The sequence below is a fragment of the Electrona antarctica genome (assembly GCF_951216825.1).
Source record: "Electrona antarctica genome assembly, chromosome: 23".
NCBI classification, from domain to species: Eukaryota; Metazoa; Chordata; class Actinopteri; order Myctophiformes; family Myctophidae; genus Electrona; species Electrona antarctica.
In genome coordinates, this window is record NC_136804.1 from 39,362,182 (window position 1) to 39,381,131 (window position 18,950).

General features: G+C 45.3%; 1 protein-coding gene across 1 annotated transcript; it reads left to right on the forward strand.

Annotated features, from left to right (window-relative positions):
• Positions 1 to 2,804: 2,804 nt before the first annotated feature.
• ankrd16 (ankyrin repeat domain 16) lies at positions 2,805 to 17,998 on the forward strand (the record flags this gene model as incomplete). Its single annotated transcript, XM_079494802.1, has 7 exons — positions 2,805 to 3,184; positions 7,806 to 8,026; positions 9,797 to 9,839; positions 11,604 to 11,712; positions 15,337 to 15,498; positions 17,030 to 17,108; positions 17,734 to 17,998. 7 exons carry the CDS (start codon positions 2,805 to 2,807, stop codon positions 17,880 to 17,882), a joined length of 1,143 nt encoding a protein of 380 aa, XP_079350928.1. The 3' UTR covers positions 17,883 to 17,998.
• Positions 17,999 to 18,950: the final 952 nt, after the last annotated feature.

Consider the following 18,950-nt stretch of genomic DNA (forward strand, 5'->3'; position numbering starts at 1 on the left):
AATGACTTTTGCAGTAAAAGTAAAACTTCTGACCATCCATTTCATGAAGAGGACATCTTAAAGATATGAAAAAACAATGTCACATTTTGTTGATAAATAGTAGGACCAAAATTACAAGTGAATGTCAGAAAAGTAAACTTTTTGCTATTTCCGCCTATTTAAGGCCTTATATAAAAGGCTGCTGATTCACATTAGAACCAAATATTGGCATTCTGATTGTTCTGGGATGTAGGCACACTACCTGTAGACAATTTGTGCAAGTATGATGTAAAAACAAACAGCAGGTAAAAAATGACAGAGGATTTACTTGGAACTCTCTCTTTCAGATAGGCGTTTTTTATTGCCTATGTGGTGAGTCACTTCATGGATCAATTTTAAGACTTTTGCAGTAAAAGTAAATCTCGGGACAATCCATTTCATGAACGGGACATCCTAAAGATATGAAAAAACTATGTCCCGTTTTGTTATACCTCGGGGAGGGGTATAGTCAACTTTTGGGGCTTTTGTTCCTGCACTAGAGGCTACAGGCTGCAGAACATGAAGTACTATCTCCGTTATCTCACAACGATGACCCGTTACCGATGATGGAGGAATGTTCACAACTCCTGTGTTCATTCATGCACTATCCTGGTTTTAAACCGTCGCAACATGCATCGTTTAGTACCACACAGATTAGGGGGAGGTGTGTCTCCTTAGATTGTATCCATGCATCATCCATGCATTCTCCATATTATATAGTATTCTCTACACACATAAAAGTTCCAAAATTAATCCACTTACCACACGAGAGTAACTGGGTGATAATTCTCACTTAGTTTGAACATAGTTTCATCCCAACCTGGTGCGGCCGGACGGTCTTTAGAGTGAGTGAGACATCAGCCCCCAACCGCAAGCCCACTTTTCTACTACTCTCTCTCTCTCTCTCTCTCTCTCTCTCTCTCTCGCTCTCTCTCTCTCTCTCTCTCGCTCTCTCTCTCTCTCTGTCTCTCTCTCTCTCTGTCTGTCTCTGTCTCTCTCCCCCCCCTCTCTCTCTCCCCCCCTCTCTCTCGCTCTCTCTCTCTCTCTCCCCCCCCCCCTCTCTCTCCCCCCCCCTCTCTCTCTCTCTCTCTCTCTCTCCCCCCCCCCTCTCTCTCTCCCCCGTCTCTCTCTCTCTCTCTCTCTCCCCCGTCTCTCTCTCTCTCTCTCTCTCTCTCTCTCTCTCTCTCTCTCTCTCTCTCTCTCTCTCTCTCTCTCTCTCTCTCTCCTCCAGATGTGACTCGTCCAGTAACAACTGGACAGCCGAGCTGGCAGCTTATATTATTGCTCAAGACAGGATGGATACAGGAATACAAATATAAAATACAATACCAACTATAAGTGCTGTAATTGTGTCCAATCTATAGTTTCGTTGGGGAGTCAGAGTTAAAAAAAAAAGGCTCCAAAGAGTCCAAACTGTGAACATTGCATTGTGCTAAAACAACCTATTTGTTTATTTAGGCGTAAACTGCAGTCATAATGTGAATTACAAACAATGTTTTTAACAGACAGATCTGTAGCCTACAGATCATTTGTATAAAAGCAAAGTTCTTTGTTTACCCAGGGTGAATGGACTAAGCTCGAGCTGCTTGTTTACAGCCAGACCCTGCTCATAGAACATTTCATGGTAGGGGTTCAAATTCAATGCCTTGCTCAAGGGCACTTCAGCGGTGGTAATTTTAACGTGCCGGTCCGGGGATTCGAACTGGCGACCTTCCGATAACAAGACCGCTCCGCAAACCGTTCGGCCACCGCTGCCCCTTTATGTGCACTGACTGACTGAATGACTTCTTTATTTGCTTTTTAAATGTGTTTCTTTGGAGAAGAGTTTTAGACTGCGCATCCTTTGAAACTCCATTTCCCAGAGTCCCCAGCGGTGTGGCTCCGTAGAACTAACAGGACGACCACAGTTTAACACAGAGGTTTGTAATGTTTCACAGAATCGTCATGACATCATCATGACATCATCAATCATGACATCATAATACATTCCTGATGCTCAAAAAATAGCACACACAATATTAATAACAACTAACAATAACAACAACTATTATTATTATTATTATTATTATTATTATTATTATTATTATTATTATTACCGGTACTACTACTAAAACAAAATCAGATGTTTCTTCTGTTATATATTCTTATAAAAAAATCACACCCGTGTGAACTGAGTGGTGCAAGGTCTTATATAGCCTGATCAGCTGTGGTCTGACATAATGTCAGTGACCATAGTAACCATGCTCATTCTTTTGAGGGACAGGTACACAAACACACACACACACACACACACACACGGGTACTAACAAAGCCAGTTGTTGGAGTGGTTTGCACCACTTAAAAAAACAGAACATAAATTAATAAAAGACAATTTGATTTAAGATAATTAAATAACAGTATATGGAACGGTGTGTGATTATGATTGGCCATCAGATATTTTGGTAACGTGAACCAGAGACCGTTCACTTGTTGTGGTTGTGCAATTTTAGAAGCAGTCAGTCATACTTTCAAACCGTGCAGACAGTCAACTATATTATGGGTCTTTTTAATAATTATAACTGAAACTAGTGGTTGGTTTGGTTTGTTAAGAACAGTCAGAGCTCTATTATATGGACGAAGACACAGTGGAACTGATCAAACTGCACAGACATATCTGGGGTTTAAACTGCGTGCAGTAAAATATATTATCTTCTGTCCTTTTCATCAGAACTACAGGTGGTTGTTGAGGCTATAGGTGGCGCTACAGTTGTTAGTGTGTGTGTTTTATTAACGGTCAGACAACAATGATGGATGAAGACACGGCGAGGCGGCTGCTCAAAATGACCCAGGAGGGACAGTTAGCCTGTCTCCGGCGACACCTGACGGTCAACGACGAAAACAAGCGGCACGTGCTTCTCGTGGGGTCCGGTGGGGGCAGCGGGGGGTCCCGTGGGGGCGGCGGGGGGTCCGGCAGGGGGTCCGGGGACAGCCTGCTGCACGTGGCGGCCCGCCACGGACACGTGGACATCGTCCGGTTCCTGGTGGAGACGCTGCGGGTGGACCTGGAGACGGTCAACAGGGACTACAAGAGGGCGATGCACGAGGCGGCCTCCAGGGGGCAGCACGGCTGCGTCACCTACCTCCTCCGCCAGGGGGCGACAGTGGACTGCCTGAAGAAGGCCGACTGGTGAGGATTTATTTAATTTTAGGAAACGATTTAACGAATGAATCTTGACGTTGTTGTTGTTGTTGTTGTTGTTGTTGTTAGTAGATCAATAAAGATGACATCGTTTATTCATGATAGAAGGAGGACGTGACGTCACAGGGACTCACGCCGTTTGAATAAAGTTTAATACCGGCCCCTAGATAGCGCTAACTGTCCATTGATTGAACCCAATGACGCTATCTTACTGTAAACTGCCTGGTAGTGGTGAGTGACGCGAGATTACATCATACATACATTATGTACTGTATGTATGATGTCATATCTGTACTCTGGGCAGCTCCCTTCGATAGCTCAGTTGGTAGAGCGGAGGACTGTAGTGGCACAGCGGAGATCCTTAGGTCGCTGGTTCAAATCCGGCTCGAAGGAATGATATTTTTTCTTTTTTTAACATAGAGTTCAATGGTAACGGAATGTGTGTGTGTGTGTGTGTGTGTGTGTGTGTGTGTGTGTGTGTGTGTGTGTGTGTGTGTGTGTGTGTGTGTGTGTGTGTGTGTGTGTGTGTGTGTGTGCGTGTGCGCGCACGTGTGCGTGCGTGTATATTATGGTATGGATCTAAGCTCTTTCATGAGGTGATTATTGTTCAAGACCAAGAGCTTTCACTCCGGCCGATAGCGCCCCCTAGAGTCCGTGTCCGCTTCTTTGTTTTTATAGAGCAGCCCCAAAAAGCAGTGCTGTGAAGTTTGATTGATTAATGATTGATTGAAAAGTCAATCCATTTATTGAAACTTCCTTCAAAAGGACCATCATCGTACTGTTTACTGTCGCAACCATTCCTAATGAATTGAACATAAAGGACCACAATGGAATAGATTCTTGGGTTTTACTTTGGAATCCTCTTATTGTATTGAACTGTACTTTTTCTTCCTGTACTTTTTTTCTGCAAACTGTTAATAAAGTATCCAATCAATCAATCAATCAATCAATCAATCAATCAATCAATCAATCAATCATATGTTTGGGGGGTCCCCAAATTATTTTCAAAATTATAATTATTTTTTTCTTCAACTGAATGGCTGGAAGATGGAAATTTAGAGTTTACATAGTACACAAATTTAGAGTTTACATAGTACACAAATTTAGAGTTTACATAGTACACAAATTTAGAGTTTACATAGTACACAAATTTAGAGTTTACATAGTACACAAATTTAGAGTTTACATAGTACACAAATTTAGAGTTTACATAGTACACAAATTTAGAGTTTACATAGTACACAAATTTAGAGTTTACATAGTACACAAATTTAGAGTTTACATAGTACACATAGGGCATGCATAAACTTTCCTTAATGATTATATCTGCTTTCAGTATTTATTTATGATGTATTTTCTCTATTAAAGGTTATTGTAGCGGTCAATTTGTATTGTTGGTGGGGAGGGGAGCGGGGCGGGGGGGTCCTGAGACACGGCCAAAACATTTCCGGGGGTCCTCAGAGGGGGTCCCCAGAGGCGGTCCCCAGAGGGGGTCCCCGAGGGGTCCCAGGGGTCCCCAGAGGGGGTCCCCGAGGGGGTCCTCAGAGGGGGTCCCCAGAGGGGGTCCCCGAGGGGGTCCTCAGAGGGGGTCCCCGAGGGGGTCCTCAGAGGGGGTCCCCGATGGTGTCCTCAGAGGGGGTCCTCAGAGGGGGTCCCAGGGGTCCTCAGAGGGGGTCCTCAGAGGGGGTCCCAGGGGTCCCCAGAGGGGGTCCCCAGAGGCGGTCCCCAGAGGGGGTCCCAGGGGTCCCCAGAGGGTGTCCTCAGAGGGGGTCCCCAGAGGGGGTCCCCGAGGGGGTCCCCAGAGGGGGTCCTCAGAGGGGGTCCTCAGAGGGGGTCCCAGGGGTCCCCAGAGGGGGTCCCCAGAGGCGGTCCCCAGAGGGGGTCCCAGGGGTCCCCAGAGGGTGTCCTCAGAGGGGGTCCCCAGAGGGGGTCCCCGAGGGGGTCCCAGGGGTCCCCAGAGGGGGTCCCCGAGGGGGTCCTCAGAGGGGGTCCCAGGGGTCCCCAGAGGGGGTCCCCAGAGGGGGTCCCCGAGGGGGTCCTCAGAGGGGGTCCCAGGGGTCCCCAGAGGTGGTCCTCAGAGGGGGTCCCCGAGGGGGTCCTCAGAGGGGGTCCCAGGGGTCCCCAGAGGGGGTCCCCGAGGGGGTCCTCAGAGGGGGTCCCAGGGGTCCCCAGAGGGGGTCCCCGAGGGGGTCCCAGGGGTCCCCAGAGGGGGTCCCCGAGGGGGTCCTCAGAGGGGGTCCCAGGGGTCCCCCGAGGGGGTCCCCGATGGTGTCCCGTCCAGAGGGGGTCCTCAGAGGGGGTCCTCAGAGGGGGTCCCAGGGGTCCCCAGAGGGGGTCCCAGGGGTCCCCAGAGGGGGTCCTCAAACTAAGCTATGACTAAAACTAAGACTAAATATAGTGACAATTTCGTCAACAAATAAAAACTAGACTAAAATGTTAGGAAGGGACTAGTGGACAAGAGATCCAGTATAAGTCATTTTTACACTTGGTTGCATGCTGAAAATAGCCGATCTACAAGCTCACACCGTGTGTGAGCTTGTAGATCTGCTATTTTCAGCATGTGTAAAAACAGTCATCACGACGGCATCAAGGCCCGCCAAAACACATTTTAGTCGACTAAATCAACTGTAGATTTAGTCCACTAAAAAGATATTTATATCGACTAAAACTAAACTAACACAAAAACATTCCAGGTGACTAAAATGCGACTAAAACTAAATGTAAACTATTCAAAAGACTATGACTAAAACTAAAATAAAAATGTGCTGCCAAAATCAACACTGCTGCGCCCACCCTAGTGAGGCGAGCTAGAACCGGTCCTGAATCCACAGAGTCTACTCTAACCCGTCTTTCAGGACTCCTGTCGTGGCTTCAGGACTCCTGTCGTGGCTTCAGGACTCCTGCCGTGGCTTCAGGACTTCTGCCGTGGCTTCAGGACTCCTGTCGTGGCTTCAGGACTCCTGTCGTGGCTTTTGGCTTCAGGACTCCTGTCGTGGCTTCAGGACTCCTGTCGTGGCTTCAGGACTCCTGTCGTGGCTTCAGGACTCCTGTCGTGGCTCCAGGACTCCTGTCGTGGCTCCAGGACTCCTGTCGTGGCTCCAGGACTCCTGTCGTGGCTTCAGGACTCCTGTCGTGGCTTCAGGACTCCTGTCGTGGCTTCAGGACTCCTGTCGTGGCTTCAGGACTCCTGTCGTGGCTTCAGGCCTCCTGTCGTGGCTTCAGGCCTCCTGTCGTGGCTTCAGGCCTCCTGTCGTGGCTCCAGGACTCCTGTCGTGGGTCCAGGACTCCTGTCGTGGCTTCAGGACTCCTGTCGTGGCTTCAGGACTCCTGTCGTGGCTTCAGGCCTCCTGTCGTGGCTTCAGGACTCCTGTCGTGGCTTCAGGCCTCCTGTCGTGGCTTCAGGACTCCTGTCGTGGCTTCAGGACTCCTGTCGTGGCTTCAGGACTCCTGTCGTGGCTTCAGGCCTCCTGTCGTGGCTTCAGGACTCCTGCCGTGGCTTCAGGACTCCTGTCGTGGCTTCAGGACTCCTGTCGTGGCTTCAGGACTCCTGTCGTGGCTTCAGGACTCCTGTCGTGGCTTCAGGACTCCTGTCGTGGCTTCAGGAACTAACTAACTAACTAACTGTCTCTCATTACGAATGCAGCAGCCAGAGTTCTGAACCCATTCAGAGTAGTTTGATTCTACAAATTACCTATTATGTAAACACCCCCCCTTTTTTTGGAAATACATATTTGTGACCAGATTTGACTGAGAGACTGCCATCGCGCACATTCCAGCTTTTCACCAGAGGAGAAAAAGTTTATTTTTTTATTTTTTTCCAAAAATGAGTTAATAGCACAGGCAGACTCTTCACATACTAGAGCATGTCTGAAATAAGTGTCAGAGCTGATATCGACATGTAAATATGAAATAAATGCTTAAACATGTAGCTAGGTGTAATGTTAGAGACCACAGAAGACATGTAAATATGAAATAAATGCTTAAACATGTAGCTAGGTGTAATGTTAGAGACCACAGAAGACATGTAAATATGAAATAAATGCTTAAACATGTAGCTAGGTGTAATGTTAGAGTCCACAGAAGTGAACCTTTCAAGCCTGTTTTCTCAACTTGCTGTTTTCTGCAAGACATTACTCTATAAGCCATATCTCCAAAACTGGTGGGTCAAACTGAACAACCAATATGATATGAAAAAACAAAAATTCTAAAAAATCCAATGGCAGTCCCTCAGTCAAATTTAGTCACATTTGTACATTTAAAAACTATGTACATTGGTGACTATAACTATAATGTACTTGATCTTGAGGCCTACAAAAAAAACAGAAAAAAGAATTAAGAGTTTACATAGTCATGCATAAACTTTCCTTAATGATTATATCTGTTTCCAGTATTCATTTATGATACATTTTCTCGATTATTAAGGTCAGTTTGTATTTGTGGTGGGGAGGGGGGCGGGGCGGGGGTCGCGAGACACGGCCAAAGCATTTACGGGGGTCCCCAGCCAAAAAGGTTGAGAACCCCTGGACTAGTGGATTTACTAGTCGACTAGTTGAATAGTCGACTAGTTGCTTAAAGCCCTAGCGTGCACTCCTCATGTCCCTGTGGTCAGGACTCCTCTGATGATGGCGTGCACTCGGAGACACCTGGGCGTGGTGGAGGAGCTCCTGTCCCACGGCGCTGACCCTACGCTGACCAACAAGGACGGCTGGACCTCGTTCCACATCGCCTGCAGGGAGGGCGACGCCGCCATCGTGAAGCATCTGCTCGCCGTTTCCCCCGACGTGTGGAGAACGGAGAGCAAGGTGCTGCGGACGCCCCTTCACACCGCCGGTAAAAATAACTAGGGATGCACCCACAGGGACATTCTTGGCCGAAAACCGAATATCTGAATATGATTAACCCATTTTTTTCAAGCCTTGTTATATTTGCCGCGCTACGAGCTGGTAGGTCTGCTATTTTTGAAAAATCATGAAAATGTGGCGCAAATCTTTGAATATATATTCTTTCTCAGCGAACGTTTTTAACTCAAATCTTTGCTTCTGTGGGGTTCCTGGAACTACATATTTTCAGATGGGGGTCGGCGGCCAATTACATATATTTTTGGGGGTCCTTGACATGAAAATGTTTGAGAACGACTGATATAGAAACATAGGGTTTTTCAGAAAACTGTCAGGATTTAGAAGGCATTTGTAGAATCGTCCTCAGGTCTAAATGGGTTAATATTATATATCCTTTTTTCCTACCATTGCTGCCATGGCCGTACCTTAAAGCTACCTGATTTATGGCAAAATAAATGGTTATGGCAAAACTTAACTTAAATAATAATCACTATTATGGGTCCATAACACATTTATTCAGCTCTTTTGAATGCATTGATTGCATACACTATTCGGTGATATATTTTCTCAAAAATAATGAGATATTGGTTGCTTGGATTGAGTGAATAGTTTTGAAACTACAGCTTATAGAACTGAAGTCAAGTTAGAAACCTTAAACCTTATAGAACTGAAGTCAAGTTAGAAACCTTAAACCTTATAGAACTGAAGTCAAGTTAGAAACCTCAAGCAGAGACATCACCATGTTGGCACACAGCTGGCTCTATTCTTACAACTCACAGACTTTTAACCCATTTTGGCCTGACGTCGAAATTGAAAAAAAATGAAATACCTCATGTTTCTGTATCAGTGGTGCTCAATATTTCATGTCAAGGACCCCAAAAACTATATGTAATTGGGCATCGACCCCCCATCTGAATATATGTTATTCCAGGAACCCCTCAGAAGCAAAGATTTGAATAAACATGTTCGCTCTGAAAGAATATATATTCAAAGATTTGTGCCGCATTTTCACAATTTTTCAAAAATAGCAGACCTACAAGCTCGTAGCGTGGCACTCGGTGCCGCGAGCTTGTAGATCTGCTATTTTTCCAATAGCTAAAGTATAACATAATGCTAGAAACACCAAAAGGGGTTTTATTTCATATTTACAGTACATGGCCATTGAAGCTCTGAACCTTTCGTCAGACATGCTCTAGCACAGGGGTGCCCACACTTTCTAGACTTGAGAGCTACTTTCAAAATGACCAGCTCAACCAGATCTACCCACCAAAAATATATACATATATTATCCCATTGCTGAAAATACAAATGCACTTCTTTTCCTTTTTTGTAATATTGATGTTTGTGCGAACACTTTTGAAAACACGGTAAGCCTGTTGCATTGTGGGTTTGCGCTGCCCTTTTTGATGTCGATCAATCAAGTGCAATGTGTGGCAGATGCTAAAAATAGTTTATTATTTATTTTTAATTGTACATTTTTAGGGGCCATGTCATGTGTTCTACCTGCACAGCCTGTGTGATCTACTGGTAGATCACAATCTACCTTTTGGGCACCCCTGCTCTAGTATGTCTAGAGTCTTGCTGTGCTATTTACTCATTTTGGACAACAAAAACAATCTTAACTTTTTCAGCTTTACTGAACAATGTCTTCTGACTCTGCCTGTGACAAATTTGGGTCACGAATAAAAGATGATTTCTGTTGCAGTTTAATGTCTATAAAACCATAATTAACCATGATGTTTTTCATGTCTTTGTGATTCAGCGATGCATGGTTGCATAGAGGTCGTTGGAATCTTGTTACAACGGTAAGCATTTAACCTATAATTGCACGTTTTTCTTTATTTTTAACAAGGCTTATATTATGTGGAAGTAGCCTGTTTTACAACAGTAATTAATGAAGGAATTAGTCTGCCAGTGATGTAATGCAGTGGTTCCCACAGTGGGGTCCGGGGACCCCCAGGGGTACCTGAGGGAGTTCCAGGGGGTCCGGGGACCCCCAGGGGTACCTGAGGGAGTTCCAGGGGGTCCCCAGCTAAATGATAGTTTGGAACCATCTGGACCCTTATGGGGTTAAATTGAACATTGATTTTACAATATAAATTGGGGGTCCCAGAGATAGAAACTAGGGCTGCACAATTATGAAATTATGACCGATATCCGATCACGGATTATTTGCAGGGTCATATTCTGCCGATACCGATTTCTGACCGATTCTGATATTATACAGAGGACCACAATGGAAACAAGCCTATAGGCCCTATAGGGGCTGATTGGCCCAAAGCCTGTTGATAAAGTATTCAATCAATCAATAAATAGCCTAGACTCTTCTCCCAGTGTCTGTTTTCACAGCTGAATGAGACGAGCACACTAATTAAATGTAGAAAAATGTAAAGTTTATTTTTGTACATCATATTTGATGTGGCTTTTGTTCTAGACTAGAGATACTAGACACTTTTGATATATATATATATATATATATATATATTCATTGATGATTTTTTACATTTTTCATTTAAAAATGAATTCCGCTGGTGAAAACCGATTTAAATAATCTGTATTATTTTGAGACCGTTCCAATACCGACATGGCTTTTTTTATGGCCGATATGTCCTATTCCGATTAATGGTGCATCACTAATAGAAATGCCAGTAAATGGGGGACCGTAGACTAATGCATGTCAAACTGCTAGAGCCGTAAAGATCTCTTATGGGGGGTCCCTGGCATATCTCTTCAAATCGGGGGTCCGTGGACTAATTAGTGCCAATTTGGGGGTCCTGGACATGAAAGCTCAAGCTCATAGGTCAAGCTCATAGGTCAAGCTCATAGGTCAAGATCATAGGTCTGCTATTTTTGAAAAGAAGTGAAAATGTGGCGCAAATCTTTGAATATATATTCTTTCAGAGTGAAAGTTTGTTCGGGTCCTTGACATGAAATATTGAGAACCACTGAGATAGAAACATAGGTATTTCAGAAAACTGTCATGATTTAGAATTTTCTTTTTTTAATTTTGACGTCAGGCCTAAATTAAATGAAATAAACTGCAGTAGTAGAGCATCACCTGTTTTATTTGCTGGACTCTTAAGGCTCATTCATAGTCTGGATTTTCGGTGGTGAGGTGACCACCGCTCCGGTGGTGAGGTGACCACCGCTCCGGTGGTGAGGTGACCACCGCTCCGGTGGTGAGGTGACCACTGCTCCGGTGAAATAACGCTGAGCGGTGGTGAGTAAAAACATGACGTCATGTTGTAGTTCGGTGGTCACCTCACCACCATAAAAACCACACTATGAATAACGCTTTAACGTCTCTGGTCTGGTGTGGTCCGGTCTGCTCTGCTCTGGCCTCCAGACAGCCCAGACTCTGCTCTGGCCTCCAGACAGCCCAGACTCTAATCTAACCTCTCTGCTCTGCTCTGGCCTCCAGACAGCCCAGACTCTGCTCTGGCCTCCAGACAGCCCAGACTCTAATCTCACCTCTCTGCTCTGCTCTGGCCTCCAGACAGCCCAGACTCTGCTCTGGCCTCCAGACAGCCCAGACTCTAATCTAACCTCTCTGCTCTCGTCCGGTCCAGATGTGGCTTCGCTCCAGACAGTCCAGACAGCTGTGGGGTGACGCCCTTCATGGACGCTGTTCGGAACGGACACATCGCTGTGGCCGAGCTGCTCTTGTCCACGCACAAGGTACACATACATCTGATAATGGACTGGAGCACAAGGTACACATACATCTGATAATGGACTGGAGCACAAGGTACACATACATCTGATAATGGACTGGAGCACAAGGTACACATACATCTGATAATGGACTGGAGCACAAGGTACACATACATCTGATAATGGACTGGAGCACAAGGTACACATACATCTGATAATGGACTGGAGCACAAGGTACACATACATCTGATAACGGACTGGAGCACAAGGTACACATTCATCTGATAATGGACTGGAGCACAAGGTACACATACATCTGATAATGGACTGGAGCACAAGGTACACATTCATCTGATAATGGACTGGAGCACAAGGTACACATACATCTGATAATGGACTGGAGCACAAGGTACACATTCATCTGATAATGGACTGGAGCACAAGGTACACATTCATCTGATAATGGACTGGAGCACAAGGTACACATACATCTGATAACGGACTGGAGCACAAGGTACACATTCATCTGATAATGGACTGGAGCACAAGGTACACATACATCTGATAACGGACTGGAGCACAAGGTACACATTCATCTGATAATGGACTGGAGCACAAGGTACACATCTGATAATGGACTGGAGCACAAGGTACACATACATCTGATAATGGACTGGAGCACAAGGTACACATCTGATAATGGACTGGAGCACAAGGTACACATCTGATAATGGACTGGAGCACAAGGTATACATCTGATAATGGACTGGAGCACAAGGTATACATCTGATAATGGACTGGAGCACAAGGTACACATTCATCTGATAATGGACTGGAGCACAAGGTATACATCTGATAATGGACTGGAGCACAAGGTATACATCTGATAATAGACTGGAGCACAAGGTATACATCTGATAATGGACTGGAGCACAAGGTATACATCTGATAATGGACTGGAGCACAAGGTACACATACATCTGATAATGGACTGGAGCACAAGGTATACATCTGATAATGGACTGGAGCACAAGGTATACATCTGATAATGGACTGGAGCACAAGGTATACATCTGATAATGGACTGGAGCACAAGGTACACATACATCTGATAATGGACTGGAGCACAAGGTACACATACATCTGATAATGGACTGGAGCACAAGGTACACATTCATCTGATAATGGACTGGAGCACAAGGTACACATACATCTGATAATGGACTGGAGCACAAGGTACACATTCATCTGATAATGGACTGGAGCACAAGGTACACATCTGATAATGGACTGGAGCACAAGGTACACATTCATCTGATAATGGACTGGAGCACAAGGTACACATACATCTGATAATGGACTGGAGCACAAGGTACACATTCATCTGATAATGGACTGGAGCACAAGGTACACATCTGATAATGGACTGGAGCACAAGGTACACATTCATCTGATAATGGACTGGAGCACAAGGTACACATCTGATAATGGACTGGAGCACAAGGTACACATCTGATAATGGACTGGAGCACAAGGTACACATTCATCTGATAATGGACTGGAGCACAAGGTACACATTCATCTGATAATGGACTGGAGCACAAGGTACACATTCATCTGATAATGGACTGGAGCACAAGGTACACATACATCTGATAATGGACTGGAGCACAAGGTACACATTCATCTGATAATGGACTGGAGCACAAGGTACACATCTGATAATGGACTGGAGCACAAGGTACACATCTGATAATGGACTGGAGCACAAGGTACACATACATCTGATAATGGACTGGAGCACAAGGTACACATTCATCTGATAATGGACTGGAGCACAAGGTACACATCTGATAATGGACTGGAGCACAAGGTACACATACATCTGATAATGGACTGGAGCACAAGGTACACATTCATCTGATAATGGACTGGAGCACAAGGTACACATCTGATAATGGACTGGAGCACAAGGTACACATTCATCTGATAATGGACTGGAGCACAAGGTACACATTCATCTGATAATGGACTGGAGCACAAGGTACACATACATCTGATAATGGACTGGAGCACAAGGTGCGTCTGATCTGGACAACACTTTGATGTAGTTTCAGTCATAAATGGTAAATGGTGCATTTATATACTGTAGCGCCTTTATCCAAGGTGCATTACAATTACATAGATGGTTCATTACATTCACCCATTCACACACCGATGGCGGCGGAAACCATGCAAGGCACCAACCTGCACATCAGGAGCAATCAGGGGTTCAGAGTCTTGCTCAAGGACACTTCTACACTAACTCTGGGGGAGCCCACAGGGATCGAACCGCCCATCCAGCCGCTCCACCCAGACGGCCACTCTACCCCTGAACCACTGCCGCCCTCATAGTCACAGTCTTTTGAATAACATTTCGTTTAGTTTTAGTCACATTTTAGTCACCTGAAATGTTTCACTGTTTTGTCGACAAAATCTACAGTTGATTTTGTCAACAAGAACGCATTTTGGTGGTGCGTTGATGGCGTCGTAATGCCTGATTTTATACTTGCTGAAAATAGCCGCTCAACGCATTGTGAGCTTGTAGATCTATTTTCAGAACATACAATGATCTCTCCACTAGTCTCTCCCTTAGTTTTAGTCCATTGTAGCTTTGTTTTCATTTAGTTGTGGTGAAAACAAGGTTTTCATTTAGTTGTGGTGAAAACAAGGTTTTCATTTAGTTGTGGTGAAAACAAGGTTTTCATTTAGTTGTGGTGAAAACAAGGTTTTCATTTAGTTGTGGTGAAAACAAGGTTTTAATTTAGTTGTGAAAACAAGGTTTTCATTTAGCTGTGGTGAAAACAAGGTTTTCATTTAGTTGTGAAAACAAGGTTTTCATTTAGTTGTGGTGAAAACAAGGTTTTCATTTAGTTGTGGTGAAAACAAGGTTTTCATTTAGTTGTGGTGAAAACAAGGTTTTCATTTAGTTGTGAAAACAAGGTTTTCATTTAGTTGTGGTGAAAACAAGGTTTTCATTTAGTTGTGAAAACAAGGTTTTCATTTAGTTGTGGTGAAAACAAGGTTTTCATTTAGTTGTGGTGAAAACAAGGTTTTCATTTAGTTGTGAAAACAAGGTTTTCATTTAGTTGTGGTGAAAACAAGGTTTTCAAAAAAACAAGGTTTTCATTTAGTTGTGAAAACAAGGTAGTCGACGGACGTTTTGTCGACAAAATCAGCACCCTATATCCTATGAATGCATAATTTATTCACTTGTGCACTTACTGTGTGTGTGTGTGTGTGTGTGTGTGTGTGTGTGTGTGTGTGTGTGTGTGTGTGTGTGTGTGTGTGTGTGTGTGTGTGTGTGTGTGTGTGTGTGTGTGTGTGTGTTCGTGCGTGTGTGTATGCTTATATTACTGTGTGTGTGTTCGTGTGTGTGTGTGTATGTTTATATTACTGTGTGTGTTCGTGCGTGTGTGTTTATATTACTGTGTGTGTGTTCGTGCGTGTGTGTGTGTTTATATTACTGTGTGTGTGTGTGTGTGTGTGTGTGTGTGTGTGTGTGTGTGTGTGTGTGTGTGTGTGTGTGTGTGTGTGTGTGTGTGTGTGTGTGTGTGTGTGTGTGTGTGTGTTCGTGCGTGTGTGTGTGTTTATATTACTACCTACCAGGCCTCTCCAACACTTGCTGACAGACTGGGCTGTCAGCCTGTGCACCAAGTGGCGGTCACTGGCCAGCAGGAGGCACTGTTGTTCCTGGTGAGAGGCCTGGGTGCAGATGTCAACCAGAAGGCAACCAGCATGGAACTGACTGCTCTGCACTATGCTGCCAAGGTCTGTCTGTCTGTCTGTCTGTCTGCCTGCCTGCCTGCCTGCCTGCCTGTCTGTCTGTCTGTCTGTCTGTCTGTCTGTCTGTCTGCTGTTTTAGTCATAGTCTCTTCGAGCTGTTGTGAGCTTGTAGATCTGCTATTTTCAGCATGCAACCAAGTGTAAAATGACTTACCGGTATACTGGATTTCTTGTCCACTAGTCCCTTCCTAACATTTTAGTCTAGTTTTTATCTGTTTACCCTGTGTTGTCATGTTCCCATCCCCCAGGAGGGCCACACAGGCCATGATAGAAACCCTGTGTGTTGTCATGTTCCCATCTCCAGGAGGGCCACACAGCCATGATAGAAACCCCGTGTTGTCATGTTCCCATCCCCCAGGAGGGCCACACAGACATGATAGAAACCCTGTGTGTTGTCATGTTCCCATCCCCCAGGAGGGCCACACAGACATGATAGAACCCCTGTGTGTTGTCATGTTCCCATCCCCCAGGAGGGCCACACAGACATGATAGAACCCCTGTGTGTTGTCATGTTCCCATCCCCCAGGAGGGCCACACAGCCATGATAGAAACCCTGTGTGTTGTCATGTTCCCATCCCCCAGGAGGGCCACACAGCCATGATAGAATCCCTGTGTGTTGTCATGTTCCCATCCCCCAGGAGGGCCACACAGCCATGATAGAAACCCTGTGTTGTCATGTTCCCATCCCCCAGGAGGGCCACACAGCCATGATAGAAACCCTGTGTTGTCATGTTCCCATCCCCCAGGAGGGCCACACAGACATGATAGAAACCCTGTGTGTTGTCGTCATGTTCCCATCCCCCAGGAGGGCCACACAGACATGATAGAAACCCTGTGTGTTGTCATGTTCCCATCCCCCAGGAGGGCCACACAGACATGATAGAAACCGTGTGTTGTCATGTTCCCATCCCCAGGAGGGCCACACAGCCATGATAGAAACCCTGTGTGTTGTCATGTTCCCATCCCCCAGGAGGGCCACACAGACATGATATAAACCCTGTGTGTTGTCATGTTCCCATCCCCCAGGAGGGCCACACAGACATGATAGAAACCCTGTGTGTTGTCATGTTCCCATCCCCCAGGAGGGCCACACAGACATGATATAAACCGTGTGTTGTCATGTTCCCATCCCCAGGAGGGCCACACAGCCATGATAGAAACCCTGTGTGTTGTCATGTTCCCATCCCCCAGGAGGGCCACACAGCCATGATAGAATCCCTGTGTTGTCATGTTCCCATCCCCCAGGAGGGCCACACAGCCATGATATAAACCCTGTGTGTTGTCATGTTCCCATCCCCCAGGAGGGCCACACAGACATGATAGAAACCCTGTGTGTTGTCATGTTCCCATCCCCCAGGAGGGCCACACAGCCATGATAGAAACCCTGTGTTGTCATGTTCCCATCCCCCAGGAGGGCCACACAGACATGATAGAAACCCTGTGTTGTCATGTTCCCATCCCCCAGGAGGGCAACACAGACATGATATAAGTGTGTTGTCATGTTCCCATCCCCCAGGAGGGCCACACAGACATGATAGAAACGCTGCTGACGTTGGGAGCAGATCTGTCTGCTCGGGACGTGAAGGGGAGAACTGGTAGGGAACACACACACACACACACAAACACACACACACACACACACATACACACACACACACACACACACACACACACACACACACACACACACACACACACACACACACACACACACACACACACACACACACACACATGTCCATGAGGTAAATAACAGAAAGGGAAAGTCTTTAACTTTGACTTCAACCCATTTAGAACAGATTCTACAAAATGTTCTAAATCATGACAGTTTTCTGAAAAAACCCATGTTTCTGTCAGTGGTTCTCAAACTATTTCATGTTAAGGACCCCAAAAAATATCTGTAATTGGCCGCCGACCCCCATCTGAACATATGTTGTTCCAGGGACGCCCCGGAAGCAAAGATTTGAGTTAAAAACGTTCGTTCTGAAAGAATATATATTCAAAGATTTGCACCACATTTTCAAAAATAGCAGATCTACAAGCTCGTAGCGCAGCACCGATCTGCTATTTTTCAATAGCTAAAAAGTAACACAATGCTTAAAACACCAAAAGGGGTTCCCGCCCCGGAATGGGTTAAGAGCGTCTGATAAAATGACTACATAGTCAATTGTATTATCTGTTGTTTTCCTTGCTCTTACTGTCTTCTCCTCCTCCGCCCAGCGCTGCACATGGCCTGCATCGGGCAGCATGCGGAAACGGCAGAGTTGTTGTTGAAATCAGGCCTGGAAGACACCGAGGACTCATCTGGCTCCACAGCACAGCAGTACGCCAGGAAACCACAGCTAGTGAGACTGTTTGAGATGAACTGATGAAACCACAGCTAGTGAGACTGTTTGAGAATAACTGATGAAACCACAGCTAGTGAGACTGTTTGAGATGAACTGATGAAACCACAGCTAGTGAGACTGTTTGAGAATAACTGATGAAACCACAGCTAGTGAGACTGTTTGAGAATAACTGATGAAACCACAGCTAGTGAGACTGTTTGAGATGAACTGATGAAACCACAGCTAGTGAGACTGTTTGAGAATAACTGATGAAACCACAGCTAGTGAGACTGTTTGAGATGAACTGATGAAACCACAGCTAGTGAGACTGTTTGAGATGAACTGATGAAACCACAGCTAGTGAGACTGTTTGAGATGAACTGATGAAACCACAGCTAGTGAGACTGTTTGAGATGAACTGATGAAACCACAGCTAGTGAGACTGTTTGAGATGAACTGATGAAACTACAGCTAGTGAGACTGTTTGAGAATAACTGATGAAACCACAGCTAGTGAGACTGTTTGAGAATAACTGATGAAACCACAGCTAGTGAGACTGTTTGAGATGAACTGATGAAACCACAGCTAGTGAGACTGTTTGAGATGAACTGATGAAACCACAGCTAGTGAGACTGTTTGAGATGAACTGATGAAACCACAGCTAGTGAGACTGTTTGAGAATAACTGGAGAAACCACAGCTAGTGAGACTGTTTGAGATGAACTGATGAAACCACAGCTAGTGAGACTGTTTGAGATGAACTGATGAAACCACAGCTAGTGAGACTGTTTCAATAAATGGTGCATTTATATAGCGCCTTTATCCAAGGCGCTTTACATAGATTGTGCATTACACACATTTTAACCATTTATTTATGTCCACACGAAGGATATGCATACAAGGACACAGATAATTATAGGTGCATTAGTGTTATACATCTGCAGAATCATGGCATGTGTTTTCATGGTACAACAGGCATGTCACTCAGTACTCTATGGGTAACAGCGTCTCTGCCACCCGGCACCAACCTGCACATCAGGAGCAATTAGGGTCACCAAAATTGCAGCTGTAGGGAAAGCTTGAATTATCCTCTTTCAAACTGCAAAGTGTT